General features: G+C 47.9%; 1 protein-coding gene across 1 annotated transcript in view; it reads right to left on the bottom strand.

Moving 5' to 3' along the window:
• The window catches only part of PFN2 (profilin 2), a 58,593-nt gene extending 35,583 nt beyond the window's left edge, over positions 1-23,010 (bottom strand). The window contains exon 1 of the mRNA XM_088447713.1: positions 22,796-23,010. Coding sequence (XP_088303839.1) covers positions 22,796-22,927 — 132 coding nt within the window. The 5' untranslated portion in view covers positions 22,928-23,010. The remainder of the gene's footprint in view (positions 1-22,795) is intronic.
• Between the last annotated feature and the right edge of the window lie 498 nt (positions 23,011-23,508).

Here is a 23,508-nt window from a genome sequence, read left to right as displayed (position 1 = left end):
AATGTCAGTTAATTGGTTAATGTGCGCCCAATGTTGCAATTTAATCGTTTTTGGGCGTCCACTAATTATTGGGCTTGCCGCACCTAATTAGATTGGGTTGAGCCACGTAAACAGTCTAAACCCATCTAATGTCCTGGTTAGGATGACCAAACAGCAGTTGTGCACCCAAAACTTATCACACATTTCTGCTCACCTCAGGAGGGGCAAGCAGAAATGCCGACAGCTACTGCACTTGAACGAAGCCACAATTGAATTGCTCTGTCAGGCACCCAGCACTGACAGTCGCCAGCGCTAACAGTTGAATCACCCCATTGAGCATTTAGTTGTGTTGTGACATCCATGCAGAGATAGACCATTGGTACTGGAGAAGAGCTGTACATAGAGAAATTCATAGGTAAAGAACAGACTTATTTAATCATCATCAGTTATTTAGTGCACATATTCCTAAGCGCTTTACAGAGACTATTAAGGCCATACACAGCAGCCCTTGCCTCAGTGAAGCTTACCATCTACATTCCCTTCCACACACATACACAATAAGGGTAATATTTGTCAGGAGCCATTTAACCTTCCTATATATTTTTGAATTTTGGGAGGAAACAGAAGTGCCCAGAGGAAACCTACACAAGCACAGGAAGAAGATACAAATTGTAGTTATGGACACGGCAGGAATCGAACTCAAGGCATCAGTGCTGTGAGGCAGTATTACTAAACATTACATCAATCGTGCTACACCTGGAGCTCCAATAGTGTGTGTGTGTGTGAATGGAGGGATGTGCCAGAGGTAGAGACAATAAAGAAGTGGTTCTAAAAGGTAAGAAGTGATCAAGGAAAGAGTTGAGTTCCAAAAGCCAATCATTAAAAAGGTGCAAGAGAAGAGACTGTGGTGAATAGTGTCAAAAGCACAAAAGGTCCAGGAAGAGAAGGGACTCCAATGGCGGAATTAAACATGTTTCGCACCATCAGCTCTCGTCTGACCGCGATCTATTCAATTGTTGTCCATTACTTACGCAGATTTCTGCTTACAGCCTCCTGAGAATAAAGAAGAAATTCGGGTTCCTTAACCACATTGCTCCCGGCTTTGGGCGCGAGAAAGCATGGGGCTCGTCAGGCAAACAACTGAATAGCTCCCATCACTTTAGACGGGAGCAATAGGCTTAAGAAATTAATTGAATTCCCCTTTTGGGCTACATTTATTTATCAATCGTGGCTTTTGCAACACCCTAAGTGATCGCGAATCATAAAATGTTAATAGTAAATGCAAGAAAGACACCTGGTTTTGCAGTTGTAAGCCAAGAATCAGCGGCTTACAATAGTCACCACTTTGCAAAGTCTAAGGACTAGATTTACTGTGAGTAAATCACAGTGAGTGGATGATTGTCTTAGTTGACCAGGGTGAAAAAAGGTCTGACCTGGAGATAGTGTAGATCAGTGTTGTCAAACTCGGGCCCTCCAGCTGCAATGGAACTACACATCCCAGCATGCAGTGCCACAGTTTTGCTATTGGGGCATGCTAAAACTGTGGCAGGGCATGCTGGAATATGTAGTCCCACAGAAGCTGAAGGGCCAGAGTTTGATACCACTGGTGCAGATGGACTCAAAACAGGTACTGAATGTGTGGTTTGAAGAAGAGAGAGGAGACTAGAACAACTCCAAAACAGCGCAGATTTGATGGTCATCACCATAGACAGGATATTGGAGGCAAAAATAGATGAGCTTACCTAAGGAGGATGTGTAAATGGAGAATAAAAAAAAAAAAAAAAAAAAATCCAAAAACAGAACCTTGGCGACCTTGGTAATTGGATCCATAACAGAAAAACAGATAGCCATGCAAAGAAAATTAGAAAGTATGGACTGCATTATGTTCTTATAACAAATTATTACTTAAAACACACACACAAAAAAAAAAAAAAAAAAAAAAAAAAAACACACACACCACACACACACTCTGGAATGAGGCAGACTTGATTATTCTAAACATATTTCCAGTAAAAAGTACATTTTATTTAATACCTTCCCTACCAGAACTGTGACCACCCACTGCACTGTACTGGATTCACATGGACAATGGGGGAAGTGGGGTGATAAACACATAGCACAATTAAGCTAAGCCCACACACACAGAGACGCACGGCACTTGATCAACCAAAGAGTGGAGCAACAGGACCACTGCTCAACTTGCCCGTAGCCAGCTTCAGATAAAAAATAAAATGTTCTAATGCTTCCAAACAGAGCTCTATACAACCAGATTCTTCCTCCTTAGATTTCTGGACAAATTACTGAAGACAAAACCGTAACATCCAAGGGTACCACAGCCCTGTCCTTTTGGCACCTAAGGAACAATGTTTCAATTTGAATTCTCAAAAGTAGGGAGAGGATCTAATGCAGCATTAATTTATTCCAATATGTGAGGTTACCGAGCAAGGGGGCTCCCTACAGCTCTGCTAGCCGGGGAGGGAAGTGGAGGTGCATGTCTAGCATTGGCCAACCTCATTTAGAATTCCCCATCTTCAAGGTAGTTTAAAGAAAATATTGTGTTCCCTGCTTGTGCAATGTCACAAACACACAAATACAATATGGGCTAAGCCAAACATGATCTAGTTCAGTTCTTCTCAAATCCAGTCCTCAAGACACACTAATGCTGGGTATACATTAGACTATGTGTACCCAGCGCCACCTCGCCGCCGCCAAGACCCGGCATGGGCATACACACTTGCCAATGCCAGGTCTAACGGGAGGGGGAGGGACAGATCATGCTGCATTATGCAGCATGACAGTTAGTGACAACCCCCGTCGCCCTGCAGTAGGGCCAACGGGCGATGACACTAGCGACTCGTGACCGCGTATAGCATGGGCATACACTAGACAATATACTCAACAGGTCACTCTGATCTGCGGGATCGGACAGCATATCGTCTAGTGTGTACCCAGCATTACAGTCTTCCATATCACCTAGCTGGAGCACAGTGTATTCATTACTAACTAACATTTCAAATTATTTCACTTGAGATTCTATCAGGAGACCTGGTAAACATTCACTGTTAAGCTAGGTACACACTGTCCGATTATTTTCGATTGGGCCCAAATGAAAAAAAATTAATAAGGGTTGATTTGTAAGCAAATTGAAAGCCACAATATCTGTGCTAATCAATATGCAATTTTTTAAGTTACTGATTTTCAGTCACCACACACAATTGACTGTGGCAATTCTGCAATCAATGGAAAGATTTTTTATACACAAACGATTGCAAATTGCACGATTGCTGTAATCAATTGCTGATGTATGGGGGACTTTAGTCACAGGAAAACATAGGAAATATGGCCAGATCATCAAGAATGCACAAACGCTCGTCAATAATCGGGAGACAGATTTTGTGTCTTTGCCAACAGATCGGATAATCGAAGGAATGCATTTGTGGAACTTTAACCAAACTTTATCTCAAGAAAACACCAAAACAATCGTTCATACATGCTATACAAAAAATAAAAATACAAAAAAAAAAAAATAAAAGAGTCAGGCTGATTATTAAAAATCTGCCCAATATCTGTATGGCATGTGCCTAGCTTTAGTGTGTCACAAAGCCTGGATTTGAACAGCACTGATGTAATTAAAAGGATAGATCTACCTTTGTCATTTGCAATATATGCAGAAAATACCCAAGGTTAATATAAAAAAAGTAACTAATCTATTTTTCAACAGTTTGTTACTAAGAGAGTAATACCTCTTAATGCAGTGTCATGGAACCCATGGGTAAAAAAAAAAAGTTTATTTATAATCATTTAAGGACTTCATTGTGTTGACGTCTACAAGTAACATTGCTAATATAATAACAATAAAGACAAATTTGGGGGCCTATGCAAAACATTAGACAGTTTATAAAGTTGGTAGAATACACACACACACACACACACACACACACACACACACACACACACACACACACACACACACACACACGATCCAACCTACTTACAGCAGCAGCTATTGCCTTGTCTCTTCATACTACAGTAGGGGGCATATTTAGGAAATAGCATTTTACAAGCCACTAATTCTGAGATTTAAAGCATAATATTTTTAAATAGGCAATACAAGCTTTAAATTCCACAGGTGAACTGCCAAAAATCTGTGGTTTGCACAAACGCTGTGTAGTAAACATACCCCTAGCTATCAGCCCATACACCGAAAAGGAGGATTGCCCAATTAACTCAGAACATGTGGCTTACAATTTTGATTCCTTTGATGTTAAATGTAAAACCATGCCACACACAGGGGGGGGGGGGGGGGGGGGGGTTTACGACAAATATACACCACCTTCCAGATTCATCAGTTTCCAACTATTTAATTCAGTCTTGTGCTCCTTTCAATTCCTGACAGTCCAAAGCAGCTGTTCTTCACAGTCTCATAAAGCAGACTCTCAAAACCAGCTGCTGTAATAATGGGATTTTGGTACTTGCCAGTTAATCCTTTTCTGATTCCACAGGGGACACTGGAAGCCATTACACTGGGGTACAGAAGCATGGTTAGTTGGAGCTGGCACTTTAAAATAATTTAGAAGTGTGAAGCTCCTCCACCACTATTCCCCACCAGCCCTCAGTTTTTCTTTCATCCACTAGTGGACAATGGAAGCTATTACACTGGGGACGTCCGAACGTTTTCCTACACAGATGGGAGCGCTCTGAGGAACTCGCAGAACAAGGCGGCCAAATTGTGAAGCCACAAACGTGTCAAACGTATAAAAATTCAAAAAAGGTACGTACCAAGAACCAAGTAGCCGTATGGCACCGCGACGTACAAACCACAATGAACCCAGAGCGTGTGGAATGTGCTGAAATAGACGGAGAAGGTTGCCTACTGCTGCTGACATATAGTCAGTCGAATCCACCTCGTCAACGTTTGTTTTGATGCTGGCCAACCCCTCCGAACAGCATCATACAGAACAAAAAACAAAACTGACCTATGGAGATACGCAGTACGAGCCACATAGACACGGAGATCTCCAACCACATCCAGAGTCGAGGATACTTCGGAGTCCTCAACCAAGGAAGGCACCGAAAGCCGACACAACCTTAGAAAGGAAAGCGGCTTGTGTCCTGAGCTCCGCCCTATCATGAAAGATAAGGTACGAAGGCTTACAAGACAGGGCCCCCAACTCCGAAGCCCGACGGGCCGAAGCCAACGCCAGGAGGAGGAGAACAGTCTTCCAAGCCAAGTACTTGATAACTACCTCATCAAGCATCTCAAACATGGAAGACTGAAGAAACGCAAGAACCAAAATCAGGTCCTAGGAAGCTGTAGGTGGAACAAAGGGTGGCTGCACCCACTCCTTGAAGAAAAGTATGCACCTCAGGTATGGAGGGCCAATTTACGTTGAAAGAAAACAGGGCAGATATCTGCACCTTTAAAAAGGACCCTAAAAACAGAGACCAGCATCTAGCCCCATTTGAAGAAAAGACAAATAACCTAGGTAAACGAAAAAGCTTATACAAAAGGTCCCGACTGTCACACCATGCCACATAACATCGCCAAATGAGGTGGTAATGCGCAGCCGTAACCAGTTTTCTAGTGCGAAGCATAGTGGGGATAATGGACAGCCACCCCGTTAAACGCAACTGCGTTAAGTTGGGGTGCACGAAAGGACCCTGGTGCAGGATGACCAGACGAAGTGGTAGGGGGTCACTGGTTGTCCGAAGGGCCGAGAACCAACTCCTCCAAGGCCAGTCCGGAGCCACTTTTATGACAGAGGCCAACTCTTGTTCCATTTGCTTTAGTATACTAGGAAGAAGTGGAATTGTAGGAAACATGTAAACCATTCCGTGGGTCCATGGAACGGTTAGTGCATCCACCGAATCTGCAACCAGATCCGGAGTTCTGGTTGCGTATCTTGGTAGCTGATTGTTTAATCGAGATGCCATGAGGTCCACTTGAGGCCACCCCCAAAAAACAGACCAAGGCTTGGAATAAGTCTGTGTGAAGCATCCATTTCCCTGGGCTGGAGATTCCACTCCCGGAATGAACACCACCGATAGTCAGTTATCCTAACTCTCGGCCCATCGGAGAATCTGAGTAACTTCTCGCATAGCCATGTGACTTCGATTTCCATCCTGTCGTTAATATAAACGACGGCCGTCGCATTGTCCGCCTCACTGGTTGAGACCTTAGCAAGTGTGCAGCTTCGAGCAGAGTGTTGCAATTTGCTCTGAGTACCCCCACCTTTATGGGCCACCTTCTTTCCTGTGCAGACCAGCGGCCCTGAAACTGATAGTCCTAGACCATCACTCCCCATCCTCGGAGACTGGAGTTTGTTGTCACGATTATCCCGTCCCACATTCTGAATGATCGACCTGCCAAGAGGATGTGGGGTTACATCTGCCAGAGGAGAGATACCCTGGGTAGTGGGGCCAACCAAATTATCCGAATGGTATTGCCTCTAAGGAAGCAGCCGACTTCCCTATGAAGCAAAGACAAATAAGTAAAGACACCTCTTCTGTCAGAAAACTAGTTTAACTAGTATCAGAATGTCCTGGGTCTTGTCTTCAGGTAGGTACACATACTATAACCTCATATCCTGGATCATCCCCAGAAACTGAAGTCCCTGAGACAGAATTAGGTTGGTCCTCAGGGTCTTGTATATGAGCAAGGCGTGGTCCAAGAGAAGAGATTCCGATGGAGCCTTGATCAGCAGTTTGTCGAAGTATGGAGTTATGGTCACACCTGATGTCCGAAGGTGTGCAATCATGATACATTAGCTTCGTGAAGACACGGGGTGTCAAAGCAACGCCCGAAACATATAGGGATAGTCATATAGAAGCGATAATCGTCAGATACTGATCTAAAGACTTGAGGTTCAAGATGGACTTGACAGGCCCGTGTGGTTTGGGTACCCCGGAACCGGAACCAGCACTGCCGATTTCAGGAGAGACTGAATCACCTCTTGCAGAACCGTGTGTCTGCTAACACCGGCAGACCCGTAGAGGAGAAACGATTTGGAGGTGAAACTTTGAAATCTATCCTGTACCCTATGGCGAGTAATCTGCGAATCCTCGGACCTGAAGAGGTCTGACTCCAAACCTGTTGAAAAGTGAGCCTGGAATATCCACTGTCCAGCCCTGGGGAGAAAAGCATATTACCAGAGAACTGCAGACTCTCAACCACTGCTTAGATTCTGCGTCCGCCTGCCAAGATCGCAGCAGGCCGCAATAGCGAAGTCGGTTAATAATAAAACAAAATTAAAGTATATTGCTGGAACTCTGTCCATAGTGACCAGCTCCTAGGCACATTTTTCTAAACTGAGGGCTGGTGGGGCATAGAGGGGGGGGGGGGGCGGGGGTTTCACACTTCTAAATGATGTTAAGTGCCAGCTCCAACTAGTGTGTCCCCGGCAGGCTGTGCTCAATGTCGTTTATGACATTGAGCACAGCCGCTGAACGATATCATTAACGATATCGTTCAGCGCCGGGCTCTCTCCCCCATTCCCTGACATGCAGCAACCTGACGAGATAGTCAGGTTGGCCTGCATGTCAGCCCGATGAACGATGATGACGAACGACCCGCGGGAACGCGCGTCGTCGTCATCGTTCATCTTTTTGGGCTTAAAAATGGACGATAAAGTGGACGACTGAACGATAACGATATCGTTATCGTTCACTTTATCGCCCAGTGTGTACGCACCATTGTCTCCTTACGATTGTGAAAATAAATAAAATAAATAAACAGACGACAAGCTATGGACAGCGACAGTACAATGTTGCCCCAGTGCAAGGTATGTAGGAGTTTGAGATGCATGCTAATCGTACAGAGAATGAGGACTTGCTATGCTCCCCATGTCCGTTTGACCCACACCAGAACTGCATCACTGTCATACCGTCCCCTTCCATGACAGACGACTGCTGCGACTTTTCATTATTACAAGCTACAGGCCTCTTCATGTGAGAAGGACAGTGCCTCTTTGCAAATTAAATAGCTGGTCACCATTTTTTGGCAAGAGTAGACAATTAGTAGGAAAGTGGCAAGTGAACCCTAAAGATGCGTACACACTAGACTATTTTCTGAATGATTTGCCCAATTCCAACGTATAGGAATGACATATCGTTCAAATCGTCAAGAGTGTACGCACTATGCGCGCTCCCGCAGCGTCGTCCCTCGCATCTTCTTAGGTTGCCCCTACATGCAGCTCAATCTGACACTCGGTAACGATTTACAGAAAATAGTGCAGGGTGTACATCCTACCAAACGACCAGGCGATATGTTTAACATTACATAGTTAACAATTAAACGGAAATCTGGATGACCATCATGTTGTTTGCAAGTCGTCTAGTGTGTACGCACCTTTAGAGGTTGCAGTTATTCATATTTTAGACACTATTTAGAAGTAAAAGATAATAAACTATTGATCATTAAAGTGTTTTCCGATGCTGTGAGAGTTTGGTAGTGAGAGATGCCACAAAGCAGAACTACCAATGAAGAAGTCATACAGTACAAAAGCTGCCAGCCTGCTCATGTCATCTATCCTATGACAGAATACGTCAGCACTTGCATTTAAAAGGCATGTCTATTTTTCTGTCATGTTATACCTTCCATTTTTCTACCCAAGGATGTGAGCAAAACATGTTTTACTAAAAAGGAACCATCTGCATTCATTTACATGTAAACTGTACACCCAGGAAAGTTTCATCTGTTGTAGATGACACAGGGATAGATTGCAGCTACGTTCATAGAAAGCACAATATACTTGCTCGTATTAGTTAAATTGAAGCTACAAGGTCAAAGATTTGTATTGGGTAAAATACTTTGTCTCTCATCAAAACTATAGGGTTATCCATGTCTAAAGTGGCCCAGACCAATATTATAAACATGGTACACATGTCTTGTATATGAAGTGAAAAATTGAATTATTTTATTGATCTATCACATATGGGTCCAATATCGAACCACAACTTTGTGGTTTTCATAAACAGTTTGGGTGGAATTCAATTCAGCGTGATCCATCCACATAACAAGTTTTCACTAAAACCACATAGCAGTATACATGAATTCTTGCGATGTCAGCAGTACCGTGTAGGGCAGAGGTTCCCAAACACAGTCCTCAAAGCACCCTAACAGTTCAGGTTCTAGAGATATCCATAGTTGAGCACAGGTGCTTAAATCAAATTGACTGAGGTACTAATTAGTCATCTGTGGTCAAGCATGGAAATCCCCAAAATCTGTACTGTTAGGATGCCTTGAGGACAGAGGGCCTGATTCAGATTCGGACGATAAGCCGCGGAGGCACACTATGGGCGATTGTTGCCCGTCTGCGCATGTGTAAATATGCACTAGTCACTCACTGCGCTCGGGAATTATGCGCTCGTAGTACACAGACTGGACGCTACTTGGAGTGAAAGATAATGCCGTTTGTGGGTGGTAACAAGGGAAGAGGCTTGTGAATGGGGAAGTGGTGGTGCAAATGCAGGCGTGTCTGGCCGTCAAAATGGCGTTTAATGGGAGTCCATAATTAGCATGGAAGAGTCATTGTACACATCACTTGGTTGTATTTCAGCCTGCAGTGATCGCAGTGCTTGCGGCGGGGTAAGGTCTACCTCAAGCGTTGCGTGCTGCTCCGATGGTCATGATTAATCTTACACTTCCTGGAGATAACATGTGAAGAAAAGTGGGCATCTTTAGACCGGCGTGTGGTCGCTCTGCCATCGCCAAGACAGAGGGCGTCCTTACACCAGACAGTGCGATTGCGGAATTTGCATACCCGGCCCCTTTTGGCTGCAAGAGCGCAGCTTAGCGCCCGGATCTGAATCGCCACCACAGTTTGAGAACCTCTGGTATAGGGCATTGTTTAGAACTGAAATTCTCTCTTCATATGCAAGAATTAAAAGTGCAATGTTTAGTCTTGCGATGTATAGAAGACATTTGAAATCCAGGCTGGTACTGTGGTTATATGTGAATGATTAAATTACAATGTCAAGAAAGGTCGCTAAAAATAGGATTTTGGTACTTACTGTTAAATCCATTTCTCTGATTACATACTGGACACTGGAGTATATACAGTGGGTATAGACAGGTGTGTGAGAGTGGGGCCTGGCACTTTAAGTTTCTTCAGAAGAGTAGCTGGCTCCTCCCCCTCTATACCCCACCCGAACTCAGTTAAGATTAACCAAGTCCGAGTGGAGCCAGGGAGCATAGCCAATATGAAGGAAGAGACAGCAAGGAGGATGAGTCAACCAAGGTCTAAGACCGGGAACAGTCAATCCAAGTGACAACCGAACTACACACCGCAGACAGTGAAGCGGCAGCGAAAACCGCCAACACTGCAGGAAGGCACAGCGCTGGGAGGGCGTCCAGTGTCCCCTATGGAATCGGAGAAATGGATTTAACGGTAAGTACCAAAATCCTATTTTATCCTTCATCCACTAGGGGACACTGGAGTATATACACATTGGTGACGTTCCAAAGCAGACCTCCCCGGGTGGGAAGGCGCTGAGACCTGCAGACGCCTGCGACCATGAACAGAAAAGGGAGCCAGAAAAACAAGAGATATGGTAAGAACTTACCTTTGTTATCTCTGTTTCTACGAAGTCCATAGGGTCCACAGGGTGAACTTGGGGTCCACAGGGTGACCTTGGGGTGATCCTGGATCCTCGGGCACCACGGAGTTAAAGCTTTCAGCTGCTCCCAGGATACACTTGGGTCCAAACTCCCCTATACCCCGCCCCCGAGCCACAGGCACCTCAGTTGGTATGCAGCCCAGGCCGGAGGAGGAGACGAAACAGAGAGAAGGAAGACTGGAACACACAAGAACCATACTCACAGAAATGGGAGACGGAAAACCGGTGACCAGTCACAGAGCCCATATGAAGCCAGGTGCGTCAGGGCGGGTGCCCTGTGGACCCTATGGACTTCGTAGAAACAGAGATAACAAAGGTAAGTTCTTACCATATCTCTTGTTTTCTACTTCAGGGTCCATAGGGGTCCACAGGGTGACCTTGGGGATGTCCCAAAGCAGTCCAACTAAGGGCGGGGACGCTCCTGTGCTGAGAGGAGAACCCGGCGCCCAAAGGATGCATCCTGAGAGGCAAAGGTGTCAAACGCATAGAACCTCAAAAAGGTCTGAATGGAAGACCAGGTGGCCGCCTTACAGAGCTGAACAGCAGAGGCGCCACGGCTAGCAGCCCAAGAAGGGCCCACAGACCGAGTGGAATGAGCCTTAACAGAGGCTGGAACAGGTAAACCCTCCTGCATATAAGCCTCAATAATAACAGAACGAAGCCAACGGGCTAGAGTCTGTTTGTTGGCAGGCCAACCCCTCTTGTGAAAACCAAAGAGGATAAACAAAGAATCCGACTTCCTCACAGAACTAGTCCGGTCCACATAAACCTGGAGTGCATGGACAACGTCTAAAGGAAGCCTCCCCAGCCGAAAGATCAGGCGACTGAAAGGCTGGTACAACAATTTCCTGATTAATGTGGAACCTGGAAACCACCTTAGGCAGGAACTCAGGACGAGTGCGAAGCACCGCTCTGTCCTGATGAAAAATCAGAAAAGGGGGACGACAAGAAAGCGCCCCCAAATCTGAAACCCTCCTGGCAGAAGCAATTGCCAAGAGGAAAACAGTTTTAAAAGTTAGCCACTTGAGCTCCACTGACTCCAAGGGCTCAAAAGGCGGACCCTGTAAGGCCCGAAGAACCACCGTCAAATCCCACGGGGCCACAGGTGGCACAAAGGGAGGCTGGATTCTCAAAACTCCCTGGAAAAAGGTGTGTACGTCCGGCATAGCAGCGATCCTGCGCTGGAACCACACCGACAGAGCAGACACGTGCACCTTCAGCGAGGAAAGACGTAATCCTAAATCCAAACCCGACTGAAGGAAAGCCAGAATACGCGAAACCCGGAGCACCTGGGGATCATAGTTTCTGGCCTCGCACCACTGAAAGAAAGTGTGCCACACTCTGATAGATCCTCGCGGAAGCAGGCTTGCGCGCCCTCAGCATGGTGGTAATAACGGAGCTAGAAAAGCCCCGAGACGTCAGGACGGCTGTCTCAAGAGCCACGCCGTCAAAGATAGTCGACCCAGATCCGGGTGAAGACAGGACCCCTGAGACAACAGGTCCCGCCGTTGAGGTAGGAGGTACGGAGCGTCGATGGACAGGCTCCGCAGATCGGAGTACCACGGCCTTCTGGGCCACCAGGATCAGTGTGCCTCCGTCCTGTTTGAACTTGCGCAGGACCCGAGGCAGCAGAGATATCGGAGGGAACAAGTAAGCCAGTTGAAACAGCCATTTCACCGACAGCGCGTCTATCAGACTTGCGCCTGCGTCCCTTGTCCTTGACCCGTACACAGGCAGCTTGTGATTGTGACGGGACGCCATCAGGTCCAGCTCTGGCAGCCCCCACTTGTCCACGAGTAGTTGGAATACCTCTGGATGAAGCGACCATTCCATGGGATGCACATCGTAACGGCTGAGGAAGTCTGCCTCCCAATTGAGGACTCCTGGGATGAAAACTGCCGAGAGAGCTGGAAGATAGCGCTCCGCCCAAGCCAGGACGCGGGACACCTCCGACATCGCAGCTCGACTGCGAGTCCCTCCCTGGTGATTGATGTACGCCACCGTGGTGGCGTTGTCTGACTGCACCTGAACGGCCCTTCCGTGAAGAGCGGTGCCGGACAACTGCAGGGCTCTGTATACTGCCCGTAGTTCCAGGATGTTGATGGGAAGAATCACTTCCTCCGCCGACCAACGACCCTGAAGTGACAAGGAGCCTGTCACCGCCCCCCAACCCCGGAGACTGGCATCTGTCGTGAGCAGAACCCATTCCGGGATCCAAAAGGGGCGCCCCTCTAGGAGATGAGCCGTCTGCAGCCACCAGGCTAGGGACAGACGCACTTCCGAGGACAACACCAGCATCTGAGAGCGGATCATGTGTGGCAATCCGTTCCATTCCGAAAGAATCAGCCCCTGCAGGGGCCTGGAATGGAACTGGGCAAACTCCACCATGTCGAATGCCGACACCATGGACCCCAAAACTCTCAACGCTGAGTGCACAGACACTCTGCCACTGCTCAGACAACTGTGAATCCGCAGCTGTAAGGAGGAGACCTTCTCTGGAGTCAGAAAAATCTGTTGCTGACGAGAGTCCAGCAGGGCCCCCAAATGAACCATCCGCTGTGATGGGATGAGGGAGGACTTCTTCCAGTTGATCAACCAGCCGTGCGCCTGTAGACAAGCGACCGTCAGGTGGAGATGCTGGATCAGTACCTCCGGGGAGCTTGCCAGCAAGAGGAGGTCGTCTAGATACGGTAGCAACCGTATTCCCTGGCTCCGAAGATGAGCCGCCATGTCCACCATCACCTTGGTAAATACCCTTGGTGCCGTGGAGAGACCAAAGGTTAGAGCCCTGAATTGGTAGTGGTTGTGGAGAATAGCAAACCGCAGAAACAGTTGGTGCGATGTTGCTATAGGCACATGGAGGTAGGCGTCCTGGATATCCAGGGAGACCATATAGTCCCCTGGTTCCATCGCCAGAATGATGGAACGCAAAGTTTCCATCCTGAATTTGGGAACCCTGAGAAACCTGTTCAGGGACTTCAAATTGAGGATGGGGCGATGATAACATTGGGTTTCTGCACCAGAAACAGCGTAGAGTAATACCCCATCCCACGTTGAGACTGTGGCACGGGTATAATGACCCCTGCCGTCAGCAAGGCCTCTATGGCTTCCTGAACCTGCAAGGCTTTGGTTTTGTCCTGAGAAGGACTTGTGCAAAAAAACTGGCCAGGCGGCCTGTGCCGAAAAGACATGGCGTACCCCTGGGAGGCCACTTATCGCACCCAGGCATCCGTGGTGGTATTGTGCCAGCACTGGGCGAATTGAAGAAGTCAGCCTCCCACTCTGGGGTCCCCCAGAGGGAGGCCCGTCCCATCACGCAGAAGGCTTAGCTTCTTGCTAGGAAGACGGGCGCCTAGCACTCCAGGCTTGCTTCTTTGGCTTTGAGGCGGTCTTGGGTGCGGACTGCCTCGGGAAGGACTGACCCTTTGCCTTGCCCTGAACCCGAAAGGAACGAAAGGCCGAGCTCTGGACCTTAGCAGGTGTAGTAGCTGAAGGGAGGAAGGCTGACTTGGATTTTGCCAGGGTATCTACTATTTTGTCCAGGTCCGGACCAAATAGTAATTCTCCATTAAAAGGTAAGGCCTCCAAGCCTTTCTTTGAATCCGCATCTGCTCTCCAAGACCGCAACCACAAGGATCTACGAGCAGACACTGCTGCCGCCGAAACCCTAGAGGTCAACAGGCTAGCATCCAACGATGCTTCTCCAATGTAGGAGGCGGCATCTCTCATCTGTCCTAACAACGCTCTCTGGACGTCCGGAGTTTCATCCGTAAACGTGTCCTCCAAGGCGTTAGCCCACCCCTCAATGGCCTTGGCCACCCAGGAGATGGCCATGGACGGCCGGGCTACAGCCCCTGAGAGAGAATAAATAGACTTTAGACAAGTCTCCACCTTCCTGTCCGTAGGATCCTTCAGCGAGGATATAGACGGCAATGGCAAAGTAGCACTCCTGATGAGGCGTGTTACATGGGAATCGACTGCAGGCGGAGTTTCCCATTTCTTACAATGCGTTTCCGGGAATGGATAATTGGACGCCAAGCGTTTCTGTGGCAGGAAACACTTACTGGGTGTCTGCCAGGCCACCGCCATGTGATCAGTCAACTGATCAGACAAGGGGAACGCTGCAGAAGTAACCTTAGCTTTTTTAAAACTAGGATACCTCGACTTGGGAGCGGGTGCCTCATCCTCAATCAGAAGAATGGCCCGCACCGCCTTAACCAGAGCCCGCACATTGATGGAAGACTTAGTGTCTACCTCCTGGACTGAGGCATCTGAGGCTGAGTCATCCTGCACCTCACCATCATCCGAGGACCCCTCAGAATCCGAAAGATGCGCAGCCTGTGCCATGACTGAGCGTTTAGACGCCCTGGAGGGCACGTCACTGCGCAACATCGACTGAAAAGCCGAAGATGCTGCCGCCAAATCTTGGACAGTGTGGGAAAGCGCATCCACCCAGGGTGGAGGAGCTGCCACAGGAGCCTGAAACAGCACCATAGCCTGCTGTGCCACAGGGGTGGACTGAATATACATTGGCAACCCCGCATAGGGACCAACAGGCTGAGACCCCGGGGGAGTCTGCAATAATTGTGGGACACCCAGGGAATGGGGGATGGCAGGCAGGGGCAACGCCCTAGTAGGGGCGGCAATCGGGACCGACAGACGGTCCGCGATGGACACCAGCACCTGGGAAAACATCGCCCATGGTGGCTCCTGCGACATGGGAGGTTTAGACATACCAGGGAGCGCCTGGCACCGTCCGCACAGGCCGTCCTGTGACAAATCCTCCCTATCCACTCCTGCAGAACAGCGCCTGCAGGAGAACAATACCGGAGCCCCGGAGTGCTCAATCTCCTCCTCAGACATGACTTAGGAAGAAAACGTGCGCACTCACCAGTGTGCTGAACAACAGCCCACAATATGGTACTGTGTAGCACACAACTGTATGTGACGGACCTCACAAATACGTTATTTATATAGACGAGGTCTGTAGAAACACACTTCCCCCGCACACCTGTAGGGCTTGTAGGAGAAGGAAAGGGATAGGTATAGGCTGACAGTAAGTAGAAAAAAGACAGACAGGCAGCACTAGCAAAAGTCACATACCATGCAGGAAGATATACTCACTGCACCTTTCCACTACAATCAACCTCCCAGATTCAGTGTCTGGGAGGGCTATAGTGCTGTGTACACTGTCCTTGTCGGGGGAGAGGTACACAGGGGGACCGGTCCGCGTGCTCCCTGAAGATCTGCGCTGCCACTTGAAGAAAATGGCCGCTGGAGACTTCAGAGGAGGAGTGGCCGAGTAGCTGCAGCTCAGCGACGCCAGACTACGAGCTGAAAGGCGCGCTGAGCTGAGGGGAGGAGCCGCTAGACAGGGAAGGCTTCCTCCCCTGGCTAGCATATTAACCCCCGGGTTGCCGGCATCCCGCTTGCCGCATAATTTACCCTGGTGGTCTAGTGGTCTGGCGGGGTATGCCTCCGCTGGAGGGGTGGCCCGCCGCCACCGCTAGCGCTCCCGGTCTGTCCCCTAGACCGGGGGCATGGGACTGCATTTACAAGGAACCCGCGCACCGCCGCTAATCAGCGGTGCGCGGCTTACCTTAATCTCCCCGGCGTCTTCCGGCAGCAGTCACGGGGGAAGCCAGAGTCCGGCTAGTACAGACTCTGGCTTCCCCCGCCGCGATCCCCAGTTCAGTGCTGGCGTCGCGTCGCCAGCAGGGAGAAGGAGCGGCAGCGTGGGCGTCTGTACAGGCAGCCCATCGCTGCCGCTCTGGAGAAAAAAAAACTATAGTAAAAAAATTAAACTAAGTTAAAAAATAAAAAGCTTTAGGGGGCTGCTCCTGCAGCCCCCCCCCCCCCCCCGCAGGGTGACCCGACTCCGGCCGGGCACCATCTTAAACTGAGGTGCCTGTGGCTCGGGGGCGGGGTATAGGGGAGGTTGGACCCAAGTGCATCCTGGGAGCAGCTGAAAGCTTTAACTCCGTGGTGCCCGAGGATCCAGGATCCAGCTATACCCCAAGGTCACCCTGTGGACCCCTATGGACCCTGAAGTAGAAACAACAGATAACCATGACCCTGCATGAAGAATGTCCTGTACAGTCATATCTCAAACTTACAAGCACAAGTACCGCCCTGCCCTGGACAACCTGTGGGACCTTTTCTGAAAACGCAGAAGCAACCAGGAGCACTAACAAATTTGTTTAAGCCTGGAACGAACATGAGAATCAATACAAAAAGACAGTGAAAATGCAGCTGCAGCCTTCCAAAGAAGAATCACAAGAATGAGCAAACTGGGAGGCCAACACCGGCCGCACAACAGAGTTGAACAATGTGCAGGATTCATATTGATCAGAATAAAAGATCGAACCAGAAGGGAATTAAACAAAGTTCCAAACTCTGACAAAACGTAATGACAAGAACCAACTGTCATGAAGGACCCAGAAGAAAGTCCACATCTTGTAGTAGCGCAAACCCAACCAATTGGAGGAATCAGCAGGTTATCACCACGAGGTTGAGAATCCAGAAGAGGGAACATCCGGTAAGTAGAAATCCTTGCAGGAGGGTAGCTGAATAGGTAACAGGGCAACAGATACCGAAACTACTGGAAGACAAACTGTCTGCACCCTCAACAAGTCCACCCAAAAAAAAAAAAAAAAACAGTAACCACTGCTGGGCTGAGGAAGATAGGACAAAACAGCAGGAAAACCTATTATAGTATATTGTTGGAGTGTGGGAGGAACCCCCACAAGCACAGGAAGAATATACAAACTCTAAACAGTTAATGCTGTAGTGCAGGGCTCGACAAAACCCGGGGGCCAGGTCACCATGGCGACCAAACTTTGCTACCTGGCTACCAGATTATCCAGGGTGGGAAGAAGCAGATCCTCGTCAGCCCCACTGTGTTGTGCAGCTGTAGCCAATCGCCGCCGTATTCCCCCAGCCAATCAGTGGTTACCTCCTTTGCTCCTGCTGGGAGCAAAGCCAATCGCCGTGTGTCCCCAGCCAATTGCCGCGATGTGTCCTGGCACCTCCTCTTCCCACCCAGCGCGCCGCACTCTATATCCATTCCCGGCAGAGGCTGGAGCTACCCGGTGAGCATAAATGGAGATGGGGAAGCCAGCATAGGCTGGACAGCAGCAGCAGAGAGAAGCTCGGTTCCTGCAGGCTGAGGTGGAGGCAGAGCATCAGAGTAGAGGCAGCAGGTTCCTGAAAGAGCGGCATTACCCTCTAGCAGCCTACGCTCCTTCAGCCAGCTGAGCTCTCTGCACGCAGGACGTGGTGAGGTGGACACTGTACGGAGCAGAAAGATGCTGCAGGCAGACAACAGTGACCAAGGGCTCCCACCAGGAGCAAAGGAGGAAACCACCGCCCCAAGTGATATCTACCCTTAGCCCCTCCCCAGCTGCTATCCTGACCCCCTCCCCTTAACCTCATCCATGCCCCCCAGTACTGTGCCAGCTGCTATCTAACCTTGAAAAACCCCCCCAGCACTGCGCCTGCTGCCCTCACACTGCACAATATCTGATGGAACCCAGAAACAATGGATTAGGACCTCAATTTTTAAAAGTGAGGGATCCTCGGGACCCACAATTTTTCTCTCGCCATGATCACCGATAGTGTATATACAATGTAGCAGCAGCCGCAGGGTGGCACACAATTAGCTACGCTCCTCATTGCACAGTAATTTAATTAATAAGACTCCTGCACCACTCTTCTAGGCAATCATATACTTTTGTCCAAATATTATTTTGTAAAAAATATATTATATTAATGTACATTTGGGACCTACTGTGGTATAATGTGAACTTGGGTTTTAATGTGTGGCAATATATGCATTTGGGCCCTACTATGTGGCATAATGTGCATTTGGTTCCGACTGTGTGGCATAATAATTTTATTTATATAGTGCTTTACATTTACAGTACAAAATAAGCTTAAACAAGGGACATTAGTGAAATGCTTGAGTGAAGAGGTAAGTCTTGAGTCTATTTTTGAAGGATTCTAGAGTGGAGGCCTCTCGAACTGTGTGGGGAAGTGATTTCCATAAGTTTGGAGCCCCAAGACTGAAAACTCGACCCTCAGATGAATTCCGGTAGATTCTAGGTACTGTTAATAGTCCTTCGTCAACGGATCACAGTAATCGAGTGGGACGGTAAGGAATCAGAACCTGCTTTAGGTACCTTGGGCCATGGTCATGTATGGCTTTGTAAGTTAGTAAGCCATTCTTGAAAAATAATTCGCCATCTGACAGGTAGTCAGTGAAGGGAGTAGAGAGTGGGTGTTATGTGGCTGGAACAGGGCTGGTTGGTTAACAGCCTGGCAGCTGCGTTTTGTACCATCTGCAAGCGGTGCAATTCTTTTGCTGGGAGTCCATATAAATGCTAGTATTACTTTAGGCAGATCTTCTGAGGGAATAAAGTGCTTGATTCTGGCAATGTTCCACAAATGAAAGAATGAGGATTTGATTTTGGCTGATACCGGATGCTTAAGTGTCAAGCCACTATCCAGGACCACACCAAGATTCCGCACATGTTCAGTGTTTTGTAATACTGATCACCCAAGCGTAAGTCCTGTTGGTTGGCTATGCTGTAGCCCTGACTTGTGACCTATCATAAGGATCTCTGTTTTATCAGGTTTCAGTGGCAGCCAACTAGCACTCATCCACTCCTGAAGCTCAGCTAGGCAGCCATTTAGGGTTGTTATGGGGTCCTTTGTACCTGGAGCAAAGACCGTGACTGGGAACCTCTGATTTAGGGAAACACAATATTCAACAGCTATATGAAGTATTGCAGGATTGCAGAAAGATTACAGCATATTACAACTGTCAGCTTCTGCACTATTGGGTAAAGGTCCCCATACATCAGCAATCGATTGTGGCAATTCTGCGTTTTACAGCCAATTATGAAAAAAAATCTGCAATGTATGGGGTTCACAGATTTCAACCAAAAAGTGATTGAAATTGGTAAATCAGATTGTCCAACATGTTGGAATTCATAGCAGATTTGCAGACTGTTACTAGTAAAAGGATGGGCCTTTCAAGATTAGTAGATCTGTGTTTGCTGAAATCGATCTGCATATCACTGAAAAAGATCTAATTGTGCATACACGGTCAGATTTCTCTTCAGATCTGAACAATAACGATTTTAATAATCGGTCAATCGTCCATATCTGAAAGAAAAATCTGACATGTGGGAAACATGAATGATGAGCGTTCCAGTTTGTCAGATAACGTTATCTGACTTTTGCAGTCATATTTGGTCTATTTCATTCATTATAATACAGGCTGAAATTGTTCAATCGTTCATCTGACATATCCGACAGTGTGTATGCACCATAATGTATGAGTGCATATTGCTAGATTGGAGAATCCTAAAATCGGGCAATAAATCTTTAAATTGTGGTTTTCTAACTGCTGATATGTGGGCCTTAACATTACAACAGGGGTATTCAATTCGCAGCGCTCCAGCTGTTGTAGATCTACACATTCCAGCATGCTCTGCCACAGTTTTGCCGTTAGGGCATGCTAAAACTGTTGGCAGGGCATGCTGTGAAGTTTAGTTCCACAGCAGCTGTGGGGACGCATGTTGAATAGCCCTTCACTACAGTTATATCATAACAGCAACTGCCTGTGACTTGGAGTAAGTGTAGGCCTCCCAAATTACTGCAGAGTCATTCCAGGCCTGCTTATTCTGTAATCAACAGGCCATGTAAATGTGTCTGCAGGCATGGGTCTCCTCTGTAGGGAGGAGCAGTGAACGAAGTCATTGTGACGTTGCTGCATCTCTTCTGCATTCATCAATTTAAAATGATAGCGGTTACAGTTTCAAAAAGCAGCAACTAACGTATCTGTTTCTTACAAATATAAAGGCTCATGCAGTAGGAACTTGGCATTTAATCTACGAAAGACTGCATTCACTCAGAATTGTAGAGGACTTAGAAAAGCAGGGGGTCTATTTCTACCACAAATTCTACCTTTACTGAAACTGGTCATGTATGCAGTATGTCACTTTGAACGCAAACTGATTGGACTAGAGGCCAAAATGTACAGAAATAAATAGTAAGCACATTTCTGAAAGAAAAATAGTTAACGGTAAACAGAAAGGGTGGCCAGGTAAATACTTTGGGCCTGATTCAGACCCACTCGCAAGCGGCTGTCCGCTCGCAAGTGGGTCGATGTTGTGCTCTGCGCATGCGCACGACGGCGGGAGCTCCGTCGTGCGCATGCGCCAGACGCGACGAGCGAAGGACTTTCCTTCGCTCGTTGTGTCTGATCAAAGGGGGCGTGCTGTCGATGTTGATTGACAGCACGCCCCCTTTGGTGGGCGTGCCTCCCTGACGGCCCACTGACATCACTAGTGATGTCAGTGGGAGTGATTTTGGCTCTGATAGAGCCAAAATCACTCCGGGGCTTGCGGTTGAAAACCTCAACCGCAGGCTCCGGCTCGCAGTTTCGATTTTCGCGATGGTCACGACCATCGCGGCCATCAAACTGCACGCTCGTATAGGCTGTGGGTGGTGACCCACAGCTATATGAGCGTCCAGGAGGACGCTCCATTTTTATGGAGGGCGGCCCTCATTCAGAGCGTGCGCTCTGCTCAGAGCGTACGGCTCTGAATGAGGGCCTGTATTTCAATATTATATCAAGTTGAAATAGGTTATATCTGTATATGAAACATTTAAAATATGGGATATTGCAAGATCACAATTATCTCAATGCTGCATTTTATGGAAAAAGCAAAAAATAAAATATACAATAAAATAGATTCTTGGAAATACTTTCCATTATTAACCCCTACTGTAGTCTTCTCAAACAAAATGTGTTCATTCACAAACATAATGAAAGACATCATTCCTGAAATAAAACGTGCCATAGGCCTATATAAATGTGTAACTTTGAGGGGGTTGAGGTTTTGTACAAAGAGAGTATTGGTATGACAATAATAAAAAATACCCAAGCCCCCAAATGTCTGAAACGCATTTGCAAGAGGCAGTAGTAGCTTGTACGCACAACACAACTTATAATATTAGTTTAGTGATGCGCTACAAATATATGAAGAGGCCTAAAATAAGTCTATTTAGGCAAATCCAAAACTAGTATTAAAGCTACTTCATTTCTGAACCTGGCTTGAAAAACCCACTGAGATGAATTAGAGTGTCAGCGACACCAGTGCAACATGAGCTTTCCGAGGCCCTATAGACCCTCCAGCAACAGCTTGTGTAGGACAGGGCCAGCCAGCAGTCTACAGTACTATGGCTCAAAGTAATGGCAGCAGTGCTTGTAAGCGCCACTCATCATAGACTCTGAGGAACCTCATCTCTTATCTAATCACCTATTTGTAGTAGAAAAGCTCTGTAACTGTGCATTACTGTCGTACCAAAGACATTTCTATGTTAAACAAAGTGGTTGCTTGATAGAAAAAAAAAAAAAATTACTAAAAACAAAGCATGAAACACTCCAACAATTCTAGCATTAGTAGCTACATATTAATGACTGTATACCCTGATGAAAGTGCTACCACTATACACAAGCTGCCTCCCAATATCAGTGTGCAAGAAGGGCAAATGACCTCACACCACCAATGACTCCATGCTCATGTTCTGCACCAAGGGCCTTTAATAAGTGACTGTGATAGAGTAACAGAGGGGAGAAGCAGCTCAGCATAGTCTCCATGGTATCTCTATACCGCAAGTATCATTACACATAATGCACACAAGTCTCAGCAATTACTAAGTAAACTCATGCATGAATTAGAAACTAGAAGACAAAGCGGCTCTGTGGCCTAGTGAAGGAAGAAGACATCTCCTAGGTACCGCATCCCACAGGCCCCGAGATTAAAAGAAAAAAAAAAAAAAAATCAATGGGAGCACGCCATCTTGCAGAAGAACATGGTGTCAGCGGCGGAGGCGGGATTCACGAAAGCTGCTTACGTCAAACACGTAAATCTCATGACAGTGACTTGAGTCTATGTTAAAGATCGTTTAGTGATGCAGCTTCTTCTCCCACACTGATAGCACCGGTCCAGACAGCAGGAATGCTCCCCCCGGGGGCAGTGCAGTGTGACTCCGCCGGAGCACTCAGCATTTGGGTGACAGTAACCGTTATCTGCAGGGTCCCGCCCCCCGCGGCAGGTGCACCAGCGGCCGTGCAACGGGCCATGCAGGACACGGTGTAACACACACACACTCGGTGATCACTTACCGTCAGGGTCTGAAAGAAGCCCCCGGGGGTCGTTGCCCAGACGTATTTGGCATCCACGTAACCGACAATGGCGGCCTCCTGGCAGCTGCCATCGGCCATCAGCATATCCACGTAATCCTGCCAGCCGGACATCTTCAGTGGGGGGGGACACCGAGAGGGGCGACCGAAAGGTACCGGTGCTGATGAGAGCGGGGAGCCCGGGGTAGGGATGAGGGTAGCCGGTATCGGGGATGGAGCGGCTCCGTCACGTCCGAAGATAATCTGAGCTCCGACAGCCGGGAGAAGCCGAGGAAATAGGGCAGAGCCCGGGTGTAGCCCCCCTCCCCCTGTAATGCCGCTGCAGATCCCTCCGCCAACAGCGGAAGGACACTGGCACACGTCCACGTGTAGGCGCGCAACACATTCATCATCATATGTCAGATCATCATCACACACACAGTGTACAGTACATATAACCTGCATAAAGTGTAATATATATTTATATAGCTCAATCGCACAGTACATACACTGCATGGGCACCGGCAGCCAGGCACATACTACATAGTGTAACATATACTCCATCATACAGTGCATACACAGCATGGGCACCGGCAGCCAGGCATCCCAGCACATACTACATAGTGTAACATATACTCCATCACACAGTGCATACACTGCATGGGCACCGGCAGCCAGGGATCCTAGTACATACTACATATAGTGTAACATACACT

Source organism: Taudactylus pleione, unplaced genomic scaffold, assembly GCF_031769625.1.
Source record: "Taudactylus pleione unplaced genomic scaffold, aTauple2 ptg000436l, whole genome shotgun sequence".
NCBI lineage: Eukaryota > Metazoa > Chordata > Amphibia > Anura > Myobatrachidae > Taudactylus > Taudactylus pleione.
This window is presented reverse-complemented; position numbering and strand designations above follow the sequence as displayed.